This window comes from Lolium perenne, chromosome 4 (assembly GCF_019359855.2).
Source record: "Lolium perenne isolate Kyuss_39 chromosome 4, Kyuss_2.0, whole genome shotgun sequence".
In the NCBI taxonomy this organism is placed as follows: domain Eukaryota; kingdom Viridiplantae; phylum Streptophyta; class Magnoliopsida; order Poales; family Poaceae; genus Lolium; species Lolium perenne.
The window spans coordinates 352,771,320-352,787,165 of NC_067247.2; the positions used below are offsets into that span (position 1 = coordinate 352,771,320).

Genomic DNA, 15,846 nt, shown 5'->3' on the forward strand with positions numbered 1-15,846 from the left:
CTTTGTGGGATGTTTTGGGGAAAGCGAGTGGAGATGGTCTAAGAGCATCTCCAGCCATGTCCCCCAAAGGGTCCCCCAAAGGTTTTTGGATGCATCGGACATTTTTTCGTTCCCAGCCACGCGCCCCAAAGGCCCTTTCCGTCTGGCGTGGCCCAATACGGTGTCCGGTGCCCCGAGCCCGGCCCCGGTCCATAGGGGATATTCCAGGCGCCGGACACAACGAGAAGCGAGGCGAGAAGTGGCGGGCCCGACATGTCAGCGACACATGAACGACGCTCAAACGTCGCCTACCTAGCAACGGTGCAGTTGCTAGGAAGGGGAACCGTCGCAGTGGAAACCGCGTCGATCAGCGTCGATCGACGCGCCAACCGCCAGAATGGAGCGCGAACTCCGCGGAAGAGCAACCGCAACTCTCTTCAATATCTACGCCGCCATTCATCCGAGCTCAATAAAACCCCTACGTATGCGCATTCCGATCTACAACCGGCCGACACCATTCATCTCTACTCTCCTCTCTCACCATGAGCAACCTCTCTTTGCCATCGGACACCGACAGCTAGGGGAAGCTGTCGGGATGGCGCCATTGGTGGGACAAAGTTGCAACGCCTAGCAGCTCTAGTTCCCCGCCGACGGAGAACCATGAGGAGGATTGGGAGGCCGACGATGGACATGGGGAGAGAAAGGCCACCGACGATGACGGCCATGAGAAGGAGGAGGAGGAAGAGGCTAAGGAGGCGGCGGCGGCAAAGAAGGAGGCAAGGGCCCGGGCGAAGGCGCAACCGTTCGAGCAGCGACGACAACGAGGAGGACACAAGTTCCTCCAATGCGTCGAACGACACCGGCTCTTCAGAAGAGGTGACGAGCAGGAAGCGCCTCCATGAGGACGAAGAGGCGCGGCCATCAAAGAAGAAGTAGTTTAAAACATTAGTTCTTTTTTCCGAAGTTTTTATATGTAATATGTTTATGTTGCACTACTTTGAAAATTAGTTCATATTTTCGAAGTCTCGATCATACATACAAATTTCTTCTCTCTATTGAAATACAAATGCAAAAAATGCATTATTTTATTATTTGATGGGCGTGTTTAGGAGACGCGACTGGGAGCGACATCCCCAAACACGACACGAAGAAAAAGCGTCCCCCAAATGCTTGATTCGGCACCGTTTGGGGGACGCGGGTTGGAGATGCTCTAAATTTGCAAACATGTTGATCCACAACACTATAGGTGGGGGATGGAGTTGCTCTGTTCGGCCTTGGATCCGGATAAGGGCATCTCTAACGGGGCGACGCATTTCAGCGTCCGAAAATGTTCGCGCGCGTTCGTTTTTGTCGGCCCAAATGGTCGAAATCGACCGCTCGTCTGTTTGCACCGAGGGTGGCTCCAGCGGCACGACGCATTTTTTCTCGATTTTCCATTTTTTATAACATGAAAACATTATTTACATAGTAAAAGAAAGGAAAATAAAAACCCTAAGAACGCCCGCGCCTACTGGTTCTCGTCGTTGGTGTCGATCACGACGAGCTCGGCCAGTTGGGAAGCGGCAGAACATACGCCGGTGGTGGTGGAGGTGGAGGAGCCCTATGGTGGAGGTGGAGGAGCCCAGGCCGGTGGCGCAGGTGGAGCAGCCCCCGCCGGAGGTGGAGGCCCCCACGGGTTATATGGTGGAGGTGGGGGTGGAGGCGGCCGTTGAACCGGTGGCATGGCTAAGTCATGTAGCGTCAGTCGTAGGGCTTCTTCCTCCGTGAGGCCCGGCGGCATGATGTCGGTGCCGTACCGGGGCAGTGGCGGCTGCACCGGTCGGTCCACCTCCGAGACGAGGACGCCGAGCCTTGCGATCTCGTCGTCCGTCATGTTTTCTGGGTACTCAAACTTCCGGCCCTCCGCCATGGCCAACTGCCATTCTTGGAAAATGCGCGCGACGTAGTCGTCACTGTCGTCCTTGGCCTCCTCGTTGTGGCACACCATCGCCTCGCTATTGTCCTCGTCGTCATCCCCATCGTCGTCGCCGTTGTCGTCTTCGTTCTATGCAGGCGCTGGCGCATGCCGTGTTCGACGACGAGGCGCCGGTGGACGGTCAAAGGGGAAGTCCCTGTCGCCCAGGAAGCCCACCCTCCTCCTCGGATCCTTCTCGGACTCGCGATAGGTGCGCTAGCTGTCGGAGTCGATGGCAGGTACCGCCGCCTGCGCCGAATCTCGGCGCTCCTATATGGATTGCGCGTAGGCATGGGTGGGATGGGCACCCGGAGGTAGCTCAGCCGCCAGCCTCCAGGCATGTGCACGTCCCCCTGGTGTCTCATGGCGTCCAGTTCGCGTGCATCAGCCGCGCCACGTTGACGGGCATCGGCACCCTCTGCTGCCGCTCCTCCTTTTTAGTGCCGCTGCTGGACGCCTCGAAGTCGTTCTTCGTCTTCCCCATGGTGTTGCGGCGGCGCGTGGTGGTGGTGGTGGTGGGAGTGGAGGTGTGGGCGATGGCAGGAACGATACCGGTCGACTTTTAAGGCTGGCCGCGCGCGGGAAACGATGTCATTGAAGGCGGCGCAGAAGCCCAACCGTCGTCCACCAGTGCGCGCGCAGAAGAGGCAGCCGCGACATTGATGGCGAAGGTTGCTGCGCAGATGCGGAAGCGCTAAACGCGAAAGCGATGGCTGCGGAAGCGATGCCCTCGATACAAGCTCGCTGCTAGGCGGACCCGATGGAGAAGTGAGCGGTCACTTGGGCCGTCGCCTCAACGCAATCCAGACGCAAATATGCGTCGGTTTGCATCGTTGTGGATGCCCCGATCACGATACGTCGCCTCGCTAGAGCATGTTCCAAACTTATTTTTGACCTGAGCGGATGCAAATGGTTCACTCGAGTTCTGTTTAAACCGCTCCGTTGGAGATGCCCTAATATAACTGGGAGGATGGCACGCGGTTCCTGTACGGCCGAGTACACACGTGCGGAATAGGTCCAGGCCCGACTCTGCAAACACTCGTCCAAAAACCGCGTGAGACTGCTTACTTTTTGTTTGGTATTGACATGTTGCTTACGATGAAAGTGGTTGGCACCCGTGCCAGCATGTATTTGGCGACGTAGCGGTGCTATGCCTGTAGGTGGTCACGGGCTGTCCACGGTGCCGCCAGCCCAGCCCAATTAAAGCCTCTTAACGAACACCCACGGTGAAGAGAAAAAGCTTGGTGGGCTTCCGCTACGCGTTCGCTACCGCCGTTGCGCCGCCTCGATGGATTCGGTCGTCGTCCTTGGATACTTCTCCCTGGCTCCGCTTCCTTGGACGGGCGCCGCACCATGGCCGGTGAAAGTCCGCCGCCGCTCCCTCCGATCCCTCCCTCTGCTCAATCAGCAGCCCCTCCCTCCCTCCGCTCCACTTCTCCCACCATGGCCAAGCTCACGCCGTCCCTTCAGCAGCAGATCGGAGAGGAGGTCCCGGCGGCCAGCGATGTTCTTGGGGATCCTCAACTGCAGGTTGGTGGGGAGCCAAAGATTTCCAGCGAAATTCATGGGAAGCTGCCGAAGAAGATCCGCAAGAAGGTATACTCTTCCACCCATCTGTGTTGTAATTATCTCGTTGGCATGTTTCCATCGACTTTAACGCTGCACGGTTAGATGATCAAACGGATTGGGTCCTAAACTGAATTGATTGGGGATCCTTGGAAAAACCATTCTGTAGATATGCTGCATCCCATAATTTTGTAAAATGAGACTTCCTGTTCCAGCTATTCCTGTCGATATCAGCAAATCAATAGACAAGCATGTCTGTCATTTTAAGTTTCAGTATGCAAGCTAGCACATCCTGTATTTGGCACAGAGTGCTTTTGTCGAACTGTCATTTTAAATTTCAGTATGCAAGGATTTTCCACCCTGCTCACCAATTTCATAATCATATCTGTAGCATATCTTCTAGTGCATATTTTGTGCTTGATGGGTAATGAGAATATGTCCAATTGTTGATACCCGTTAAGCGTTAATGTTGGTCCACGTGAACTTCTGAATGTCTGGGGTAGGAACAAGATGTTTTAATTGTTAGTACTTTGTAGCTGAATTATTTTCTGACTGTTGTGCACTTGGTTCTTCATCGTGTGATGTGAGAATTGAGATAAACCTTGGAGACCTATGCGCATCTACACAGGATTGCACCTGAGCTTTCTATGGCTCATTAGTAACAAATAGAATATGTGAAGTTTCGTAGCTGCGAAAAGGCTGTGCTAAGACAACTTCAAATTCCTTCCAGGAGATGCCGCCTCTATTTATTTAGTTGCAGTTCTTCCAGCAGATGCTAATCTGCAGAGGTGAGGCCAAGTACACAACGTTTCCTTGTTCTCCTTCCAACCTGTCGCGTGCATAGGTGATGATGGGATATTCGTCCCAGTGCTTTTACAGGACTTTGCTTGTTCGATCACAGTCGTATCTTTTGAAGGGATTCAGCAGTATTAGTCATGCTATAAGCACTGCTGTAATAATGTTGGTATAGTTTTCACTTCTGTAATTTTTATTCAACAAGCCCGTCTAGCTCAGTTGGTAGAGCGCAAGGCTCTTAACCTTGTGGTCGTGGGTTCGAGCCCCACGGTGGGCGTTTGTTTTTCCACATGCTGTACATATTTTTTGTTTTCTTCCTGACTGGGATCAGTTCACCTGTACCATACATGCGATTTATCTATCTCTTTTTTTCTCAAAAGTTTCTGCTGCTGCACATAATTTTTGCCATTTACGTTTGTACCTTATAGCACGTGGAGTTCCGATTGAAGCAATATTTTGGAGTTAATGCGGGTAAGCACATCCAAGAAGTCAAGACAGCTATGGAAGTATTGTTTACTGAATATACAGCTGAGTTTGAAGAAAATATGGAAATTTTGTCACAAGAAGGAAGTGGTGAGGAGGTTGCTTTGGCTGATAGTTCTCTCTCGGATTGGCAGGCGCATATAAAGCTTAAGGTAGCTAGATGCCGCAATGAGCTGCAACAGTACGTTGAAGAAGGGTTCCATCCTTGTACACCAGATTTCAACATCCTTAAGTGGTGGGATGTGAACTCGGAAAGGTATCCAATCCTTGGCAACATGGCTCGTGATGTGCTAGCTGTACCAGCTTCAACGGTTGCCTCAGAATCTGCGTTCAGCGCATGTGGGAGAGTAATTACAGATCACAGAAGTAGCCTAGCACCTGAAACTGTTGAGGCATTGATGTGTTATGGTGATTGGATTAGATCTCGCAGTAAGTACCTTTTTCCAGCATCTACTCTATTTCATACATTTGTATCGTGTGGCCTATTTTGACTTGTATTGCTGCAGAACCTACAAATGCTGGACAGGAAAACCGCTGTGAAGAACAAAGCCTCGATCGCTTGATCCCCCCAGCGATCGCTTTTCTTTTTGGAGCGAAATCCACGCCAACGCCCAACGGCCCATGCGCTTGGCGGGCTAAAGTGGGCCGACTGGACGCCACTTCCTATTAGAAAAATAAAAGTGCAGCAAGTGGCCTCCCGCTTTGGGCTGGCGGTCAGAGGTGGCCAAGAAGTGGTTTCCCACGGACAGGCCCACCTACAGCCTGAAGAGCTACACAGCCCGCTCTCCGCCAATGCGACAATCGATCCAGCCATGGATCCGTTCGATCGCGCCATTCTCCTCTGCGACAAGATTCTGTCCATGTTGAGCCGATGTGAGAAGCAGCCGGGGTACACAGGTTAGGAGTCGGCCAGGAGCTCGCGGATGGCTGCGACAACTCCGGCAGCAGTCCAGCTGGTGCGATGCCCGCGAACTGTTCGACGATGGGTCTCAAGTCTCAACCCAAACGTCGGCGGCGTTGGGGCCGTGGACTCGTCTAAGTAGTTGCGGATCGTCTCCACGGTCAGCCCTGGACCTGTGGGAGCACCGCCGCCTTGGACGAAGCAGCAATTCCACATTCTCGAGCCTGACAAGCATACGCTGCATACGCTGCATACGCCTACCACCTGTTCGACGGTTGTCCTCAACATGTGCTCCTATGCTATGCGATAGCCGTCTATGCGAGCCATGCAAGACACGAAGACCGTGCAGGCAGGTTTGGTGTAACACCCCTATGGCACCTGCAGCGCTCCCAGCAGCCACGTCGCTACCACACCATCCAGATCAGCTCGGGTTACTTTTGGATCGGCCACCGCCATGGCCTCTGTGGAAGACAACATGCGCGCGCCCTCCACGACGCACATATGTGCATGGCTGTTGACTGTCCTTGTGGATGAACCGGACACCACCCAGCTAGACATCAGAGCTGCACGAGCAAGCATGGGAATACAGTAGTCAAGTATGTGCAGGGCTACTTATAGCTGGCACATGCAACGAGATTCAAGTGGGTAAAGTCATGCATTTTGATACTGGAAGGAAGCTTCAGTCAAGGGTTCGAGCTTGGGTAGCAATTCCACCTGCTAGTTCTAGGATATTTCTGTTGCCTGGTTGTCTGGAGAACCATGACAAGCTCAACTTGGATGGTATTTGCAATGTTCTTCCTACAGCCGATAACCAGTAGGCCTTCAAGATTCGTTCATGGGGTATTCTCATCAATTTTCAGCAATACAAAATGCTAATAGTTGATGCCCTGGGAAGAATAGTGGCATGGAAGGTTGATGGTACTTGGCTGTACAGGGACATGAGCATAATCAATGCAATTGACATAAATCTCTCCATGTTGTCGAGTCCAGGTGAACATCTTTTCCCTTGTGAGATGCCTCGGCTGTTCTATTGCATTTATTCTCACGTGAACAACTCTAAGTGGACTGGACAAGTAACTACTGAAGATATTATGGCTGCTTCTGTACCTAGTGCAATGTGTAGCTCTGATCCTGGTGGTGTCAGCTCATATTACAAGCATATTCATAGTATTGTTTATACTTCTGGCATGGGATATACAGATCTTTTTTCACCACATAGCATCCTCTCTACGATTGTTCAGGCTGCTCATTTTAATACAGAGACTAAGATTACAGACTTGCGTGCAGCTTGTGCCACTTGTGAGAATTTATTCGCAAGGCCATTCCCTGATTTGGTGGGATTCTGTGGTAATAATAGTGGAGATCTGGTCATGTTGTCTGTCATTGTACCTTGGGACCCAGGCGTTTGCAATGAGCTGAGTACAGAGAAGTTGAGATCTGCATCTATCGAACAACAAAGTGGTGAGTTCTTGGTTGTTGCTTCATCGTGTGATTCTTTTGCTGGCTGCATGTGCGCCTGGGTGGTATACTGTGATTTTCCAGCACGACAAAGGTTCTTCCAAGCAACTATTGCCAGCACCATCAGTTATACTAGTTAGATGTTATACCAGGGGAGTGCATATGATGAGCTGTGGGCCATTACCTATACAGAGGCTTATTACTCACAAAGCACAGCTGCATGACGGTCATATTGCCAGGAACATTCTATTGAGGTTACAAGAATTGCCAATGCCATCGGCTGAAACTACATCTGGCAAGATGTTCATCTAGTCACTTGATATTAATACAGTTTATCCATGGAGCCAAAGCTTCTTTTGCTCCAGTGGTGTTGGTAGAACATGACATATGAAGTTTGAGTATCAGCGGACATATGAAGTTTGAGTATTAGCCTTCATGGCTACTCGGTGGATTTACTCCTAGAGGTACAGTTGCCAAGTCCGAGAAGTGAATACCCATAACAGTGATCCATTTTCTAGTTTGGCCATTTGGTCTTTCACTACGCCATGGGATCCAGTATGCTGTAATCATCTTGGCAAGCATCATGGAGCTCAACATCAGTACATTGTGTTGTGGCCCAAACTTTTGTTTGCTTACGAGAAAACATGGTTCCATTTTGGAAAGGATGAGCTGTTGGGTCTTGACCATCAGGTTACTTGCAAACAAACTCAGTAAAGTACAACCTATACAGCAGGCAACACTACAAGAATTATTGGTTTACCAGTCAATGGGTTTTGCTACGTGGAGAGCTCAGTTGATGTTGCTCATATTATGTCAGCATAGGCTCTCAGGCTCGTGTGCAGTTTGTTCTTTGTGGTTTGAGTTCAGACCAACTTGGAGAAATACTTACACTAGCTGCCAGATATCAGCGATCTAGTTGGCTGGGTCTGCAAGTATAACTGAATCAATACTGCTATTTGATGGGTATGCACTATGCAGTAATTTGTCATTGCCAGATGGTTTTCATTCTTGTGCACATTCATCATTTCCTCATGGAAAACTGGATAAAACTCTTTGCGCAATGTGGTGTTTCTGTTTAATCCACGGGGCTGCAGCAGAAGAGTTGACCAAGTTACAAAAGGTGCAGTCAATTGGTGTTTGGAGTGCCCCGTTGCTACATCTGCTCACACCATTGCAACAGAAGCATGATTGTTGGGTCATTCCTAGAAAAGTTTTGCTAGCAGCCCAACATCTGCCCCATTGCAGAAGTGACCTGGTACTGTGTACGGCTAGCTCGCCAATCACCATGCCAGGGTTTTTTTTTTTTTTTTTTTTTTTTTTTTTTTTTTTTTTTTTGAAATGGAACACTCGTATTCCATTTAAGACACGGCTCGACCGCCGATCACCAAACTGGTTACAGAATTAGGGTAGCTTGTCATCCATAACACATGGTCTCCGTAAGCTACGCCTACACCCAAAGCTGCTAGTTCATGAGCAGGCTTATTACAACCCCAAGGGGCATATAAAACACAAGCATCCCTAAAACACGTACCAGGTCACTTCTGCAATGGGGCACAGACTAGACAAACAAATCCTGATGCTCCATCTCAGCTATTTCTAACCTTCATCTTCACCAGGGAGCGGGAATGGAACTCACGGATGAACTCTACTTCCCAGACCTCCTTCCGTCCTTCGTCTCCTCCCGAATCCCCACTGTATGTTTGCACATTTCTCCCGTCTAATCCTGAACCTTAGCTTCCTCTCCCGAATCCTCCTTCATGTGTATCGCGCCACCGCGGACTCGTGGCACTACCTTATGTGCACTGTTGTCCGCATCACGCACCGTGCGCTGAGCCATAGCTACCGCGCCGCACCGGGATGCCCCAGCCCGGCGGCCGTCCTCCCTCCCCCCCATGCTCATCCCCGCCCGCCGCCGCTGCCGGAGGCGCCGCCGGGCAAAGCCCGTTTGGCGTGGTGGCGGCGGCGGCGGATCTCCTCAGTCGCCGGCATGGTTCGCAGCGGCGGCGCCAACTCCGGCCATCTACGGCACTGCTGCAGGCGGCGGTGGCGGCCAGGGCTCCTCGGTGATCTCCAGCGGTGGACGGCCATGGCTGCAGGTAGGCGGGCTAGATCTGAGCCCATCTGGGCTTGGTCGGGCTGTGTGCACCTACATCTCTGGCGTCCCCGTTTGGTTGTCGGCGGTGCTCCTGGGTCTGATCTGCAGCATGAGGAAGCTTGGGCGGTGGCGGTCTCCTCTTTCGTCGGAGGGGATCGGCCGGTTTCGTGGCTATTTTGGCGGGTCTCGCGATCCGTCATCTAGTCCCCAACGGCGAGACGTGGCTGCCGGTGAAAACCGGCCTTGACTGCAGTCATGGCTGACGATGGCGGCGCCTGTTCGTCGCATTCTTGTTGAAGGCATTGTTCCTGCAGCTGCGTTAGTCCCAGACGGCGGCGTGGCTGCCGGTAAAACCGTTCTTGACTGCAGTTATGGTGGACGATGGCGGCGCCTGTTCGTCGCATCCTTGTTGAAGGCATTGTTCCTGCAGCTACATTCGTCCGTCTCCGCTCCGGGAAACCCTGCACTCGGGTCTCCCGGATCGAACGATGGCGGCGCGCATCGCCGTTCTCCCTGTTGGGGGTATCGTTTTTGGAGCAGACAACGGATGGCGGTGGTGCTGAGATGGAGCGGTGTGCTCTTGCTGTGTCGGCGTCGTCGAGTCGCCAGGGCATGGTGCAGTGGTGTCTCGAGACGGATGCAGTATGAATTGTCACCCCCTTCATCCCTCGGTAGGTTTAGCGAGGTGGCTTCGAGTTTTGATCTTTTATATTGCTCTTGTAAGGGTTTGTGAATAATCTAATAAAAAAAGCCGTGTGTATCTTTTGGATGCAGAAGCTAGGACGATATTTCCCCCCATTTCGAAAAAAAAGGTGATCGACTTTTTTTTTTAAGCCACGCAGGTGATCGACTTGGGTAAGCTGGGGTTGGTTCAGGGCCTCATCGTGGACGTCGACGGCAAGGACACTAGTGTGCCATCCCGTCGTCACTGGGGCAGAGCACGCGAGACGAGCACTGTCGGATCTACATGGAGCTAGAGGGTTACACTGTACCGGGTAGAAAAAAGTTCTTTGCAAAACAGCATATTTTCACCATTTGTGCACCCTGAAAAATATTGTTTTTCTCTGTTTTGGGCTTTTGGCACCGCTAGGCACGCTATTGCCATATTCTCTAGCTCCGTCACTGCGTGCGAGTTATAGACACAGATTGACGTGCACGTGCTATACCAGCTGAAGCTGCGGGACCGGCAGCTCGTCCAGCTCCTCGTGTACATGCTACGCCGCGGCATCGGAGCACCTGATGAACGGCACAGGGGCAAAGCAGGTGATTGCATCGACACGTGCATGATGGGGGAGCCGCATTCACGCCTCCACGATGCCGACAAGGCCACCAACGTCCTCCGATCCTCGACGAGAGATGAGTCGCCAAGCTCTGATACTATCTAAGACCGGTGGAATTCGCATTGGCTAAGCGGCATGGGCTCGCAACGCGCGCACACATATGTGTACTGACATGTGCATGCCTGCTTTTCTTTCACTAGTGGACGTTGGCCGGGGATACAAAAAGGAAGTGCACGATTTGCGTTTCAGTTTGAATGCTTCGGTCTTACTAGATGTTAATTCTCCTTAGGCTTTGTTTTCCTCTAGTGTATTTTCACCTCTTAATCCTCAGTCAAAGAGTTTTGCTCCTACTATTCCTAGTGTATTTCCACCTCTTAATGCTGGGAGTAATTAGTTAATTGAAAGAATTTAATTAGTTTGGCCCACCCAAACCCATGTCTAAACCCACTATATACATGTAGGCTTCTGCTTCCATAGATCCCCAATCCTCAAAACAGAATAAACCCTCGAAGGGGTATCATACTATTGTTCAATCCAGTCGTCCTACCTCTAATATATCCCAAACATATATCATTTAATCTCAGCCATATTTGTGTTTCACTCAGAAAAACGTTTCAACCTGACCATCTAACTATCTAACCAGTGATTGCGATTAATAGGAAAACAATATTAGACTGCCACAATCTCATGCCTAATCAAACTGCTTCATCAAATTTCTATTGTCCGCCATCGCACTTCCTTGGCTGACCTCACCCTGCCCAAAGTGACTTGGGTTGCCCCCACGCCTTCGCACCGACTATCCTCTTTCTCGGCATGAACAAAACCATAAAAAGAGGGTGAAAGCAATCGCAGCAGAGATCCTCATTCGGTCAGCAGAGGTGTAAAAATTAATCAACGAATCAACCAATTAAATGATTTAATTGTTTGACTATTAATCATAAGGTTAACTATGGACAAACCAACATAGAACTATATTTTTATATCAAGGTTGGCATAAAGGTAAGCCCTATAATATATAAAATATGCAATTGCTATTGGAGAGGAGATATATATCAGAAGCAGAAAATATACCAATTGAGGAGAGGGCCAATGCCCCCCCCCCCTACCCTCCACTTACAACCATACAAAATTAGTAGTGTTATTTCAAATAATTAAGTGACTAAGCAATGGACTTGTTGTGTACACATTAGATTGTTTGCGAAAGCAAGTGTTTGCTCACCTCCTGCATGCCTTCTCTAACCCGTTGATCAGCCTGATGTTGCTCTACAGATGATTGGTCAGATAGTTGCTACTTGATGCAATTGGAAGGACATCTCTCTGTAAATTGCGCGCCAGAAGGGGCAGCTTAGGTGGCGAGAAGTACTAGGCATGAAACTTGACTGTTAGTTTGAACTATTATATATTGAGCAGGTGAGAATTATTAGGTGATGGAACTTAATTGTTACTCGATTATATGATTGAGTACATTGCTTGAAAAGGCTGAACAGAGCTGTCACTGGTGGTCTTGTATTTATTTGCCCTTTCACTCTGTAGTCCCCCCTTTTTCTCTCTCGTACCGCTACAGTACCTCACCCGCGTTGAGAGTCGCCTATGCGTCGCCGTGGTCGCCGGCCCGACCCAGAATCTTCTCCGTCGGCGCTGCCGGCCGGAGCGGAGGATGGAGAGGAGCCTGGCCGCCTGTACATAGTAGATTAGGTTGTTGCTACCATGGAAGTAGACATATATTATTCCTATCACTCATCATTATTTCCCATGATTGACTCATCATGGTCTATACTACCTTATATCACTTGTTTTTATCACTTACTATCAGTTGTTTCACAAGTTTAGATAAATTTTACTTACCCTATTACTTGTCTTGGTATACACCTTCTAGTAGGATATCTTCCTAATATACTTATCTTTATCACATGATATCATTCCTATTACAGGTCTGAATAACTCTTACTTAACCATAACATGTGTTGGTACACATCTTCCAACAGGATATCTTCCTTATGGTTGTATCCTCTCTTTGGACTACCATGTATTGTATACCAACTGTGATCTATTCATCTATTGTTTTAAGGACTTAATGATGTGCTATATGTTAGGATTAGCTAGCTAATCTTAGCTTTTAGGAAAGATAGGTAGGAAAAGTTGACTCAAGTGTGTCAGGATTATTCTCAAGTGAATACCCATCTCAAGTCATAAGAAGATTTTGGTTTAACTAAGACAACTTCCTATAGACACTACCAATCCTATAGGTCTCCTTTAAAGGGTTTTAATCCTAGGGTCAAAGCATTTGCTCTGATACCAACTGTGGTGACCCGGCATACCACTGCATGGTGTAGTATGCAAGTCTGATATAACACCAATGAAACACCGTTCCACTAGTACTATATCGCTTAGAGTGGTACAACAGAAACATATGCGGGTCCAAGGCATGTCTATAGAATTACAACACAGACTCTTTACAAAAGGTCCACACAACCTCCTACTTTACAATGAGGTAAAACTGCAAATAAACTCCAGAAGAACGACTCGTAGTCTAATCCTATCACGAACTCTATTTGTAGAGTAATTAACTAGCTATAGAGGCTAAGAATAGATTCTAGCTAAGTAGGAGCTAGGTTTAGGAAGCTAGTTCCATTCTATGGCTAAACTAGGTTTTCTCCTTGTTGGATGTGGTAACTGACTCCTCTGACAGGGTCCTGTCTCTTGAAGTAGTTGTTGACTCCTCGGCCTTCGAGTTGCACTGTAGATCCTCCTTTGATGCCTCCATATCTAAGCAGGGGATTTAAGAGTGGGATGAGTACGAGCGTACTCAACAAGTTCATTATAGGAAAGAGGTGTTTAATGCACTAGCTACAACATTAGACCAGAAAGTCTAATACCAATGCAGGTTTTCATAACCATTTCTTTAAAAGGTTGCTTTTATTCATAAGAACTATGTCCGTCAGCCTTCACCGGTTTACTAGAACTTCATGGAGCTCCTTTCCGGCCGCGTTCGCAGTTCCATATCCCGGAACAGGGAGTGACAGGTCACGATTCATTACACTCTGCAGAGGTGTGTTGCTTTACCCATAAGAGATCTTAACCTTGGTGCCAACTGGGCATATTCCCCGTCCACACTTCCTTTGGTGTGAGGCCCGGTATAAGGTCTAGCCAATGATGTTCCTCCGCTACCTCAAACACCCACCCTTTGTTGCAATTCCGACCTTGGGTCCTCGCCGGCCAGCGTATCCAAAGGATACCATCCGACCTCGACTATTACCAGGCACGACGGCCTGATACCTTCGCCGGTCGTTGCAACCCCTCATAGACCGCAATACCGTGGGGACTTAGGACTCCCCAGCCTCACCGCTTGCTCCTCGGGCGACAAGTGTACCACGGTCTCTGCTGTGGGGACTTAGGGCTCCCCAGCCTCACCACTTGCCCCTTTGGATTACAAGTGTACTACGGTAAAGCGCATCCGTTGATGAACGAGAGGTGGAAACACTTTTGACTACTCCGTCCCACTCCGGATCTTATGGTTAACACGGGTATTACGGCACAAGAATCACTGGACGACATTTGTTGTTTAATCCTAGATGGATATAAACCCTTGCAATGGAACCTCCACCATATCAACACAATCCATGGTTCCATTGCCCACCACATAGTCATATTCATAGTTATGAAAATAGTGGTTTTGCTTTTTATGCAATAGTGATAAACATAGTACTTTGCAAGTAATTTGGTAAAAATACTCAAATGACATGAGCAAACGATGAACTTGCCTTTCTTGACTGCAAGATTATGCAGGCAAGGTCTTCGATATGCAATAACTCCAAATTCTGAAATAGCATCATCGTCTGGTAAGGACGATGTTTAAAAGATTGCCAAGGATGCAATAATGCATAAGTATGAGATGCAATCGCTCTAAGCGTAACCTAACCCCGATGATTTAAGATTAGTGAGTTGATATGATTGGTTTTAGGTTGTGTTACACTTTTAGAGTGGTTCACAAACAAGGTTCTTATTAAGGTTTTGGTTGTCTTAGTATCATACACAAGTGGCATAATAAAGCATAGTAAGCAATTGAGTAAACAAGGAATGACAATTGGCATAATGTTAACATGTAAAGAACAGTTGTCAGTTTTAGTACTATATGGCATGGTTAATGATTACTTGTTATATTCTTCAAAAGAATATCTTTTGAAGAACATGTTCTTTAATAAAGAACAAGTATGACAATTGGGTTTGTGGGTTTCTATAGTTTATTCTGGTTCCCAGTAGTTTCTGGAGTAAGCATGAGATGGATCATAACAAAGGTGGATTCATCAAAAGCTAGAACTTGTAAGGTTGAGCTAAGCCTAAGCATCTTAAGCAATTAATTACACATGGGTGCTATCAGGGTTGGTTATACCTTACTGGTGATAGATGGTTATTGTCTATAGGTCCTATTAGGCAGGGTTGATGATGATTCTCTGTTTACTTCAAAAGAATAACTTTTGAAGAATATACTTCTTAAGTAATAAGAAGTATCTCAATTAGAGTTGAGGTTGACTAGGGTTTGCTGTTGGATCCACTAAGTAAGGAATGATTGGCTCCTAAATAGGATGGTTCATAATTATGAAGTATTTGTAGGGTTCAGTGGACTATGGTTATGTAATGATAAATATTGGGCATAGATGCTATTGGAGTTCATCACAATGGTGTGATGCTAAGCATGGATGAATAAGGATGATGGTTTTGGCATTAGAAACTAGGGTTTAAACTTGGTTGATCGTACTTGATCAACTAGGTTTAATGATATGCATACATGGAATACTAAATTGCTAGTGATAGGGTTTTAGGATTCACATGAAATGATAGGGTTGTAATATCATTCAATATGGAATTAGGGTTTGCTATTTATCATGTAGTTCTATGATTAATAACTTCATTTTAAAGTTGAAGTTATTAGTAACTTAAAAATAAAAATAATATTGAATTTGGTATTTTATTATTTTTAAACAATTAATAATTAGGGTAATTATTAATCAGGGTTTAAATCTCTCTAATAAAGATTTAACAAAATAACAAATAAGGAAATTTAGTTTTATTGTTTTCTTTATTTATTTACTATTTTTATTTAATTTGGGAAATTTTCCTAATTATTGAATTTTAATTGCATTTAAAATTTAAAGAAAAGACTTAATTATTTAGTTTAAATAATTAAATTTTTATTAAAAATAGAATTTTTATTTTATATTTTTATTGGATAGACTTCATTTTTAGGAACATTTTGACATCTCATTTATATTTTTCTGAGTTATAATGAATTTTCTATATTTTTGCATAGTTTCAGACAATTTCTGGAATTTTGAAT

The 15,846-nt window shown here is 47.5% G+C and overlaps 1 protein-coding gene and 1 non-coding gene across 6 annotated transcripts; both read left to right on the forward strand.

Moving 5' to 3' along the window:
* Positions 1–3,096: 3,096 nt before the first annotated feature.
* LOC127296962 (zinc finger BED domain-containing protein RICESLEEPER 3) lies at positions 3,097–8,117 on the forward strand. Of its 5 annotated transcripts, none has more exons than XR_011743961.1 (4): positions 3,097–3,529; positions 4,723–4,765; positions 4,912–5,206; positions 5,284–8,117. XR_011743961.1 is itself a non-coding variant. In XM_051327212.2 (4 exons), exons 1-4 carry the CDS (start codon positions 3,222–3,224, stop codon positions 5,445–5,447), a joined length of 840 nt encoding a protein of 279 aa, XP_051183172.1. In that variant the 5' UTR covers positions 3,112–3,221; the 3' UTR covers positions 5,448–8,117. The 5 variants fall into 5 exon arrangements, 3 of the variants coding, with proteins under 3 accessions (XP_051183172.1, XP_051183173.1, XP_051183171.1); XM_051327212.2 differs by having other exon boundaries at positions 3,112–3,293; positions 3,410–3,529; positions 4,723–5,206; XR_007848817.2 differs by having other exon boundaries at positions 3,115–3,529; positions 4,723–5,206; positions 5,284–6,668; positions 6,966–8,117.
* Positions 4,499–4,571, forward strand: TRNAK-CUU (transfer RNA lysine (anticodon CUU)). The gene has a single exon. It is a non-coding gene; the product is annotated as a tRNA-Lys (tRNA).
* Positions 8,118–15,846: the final 7,729 nt, after the last annotated feature.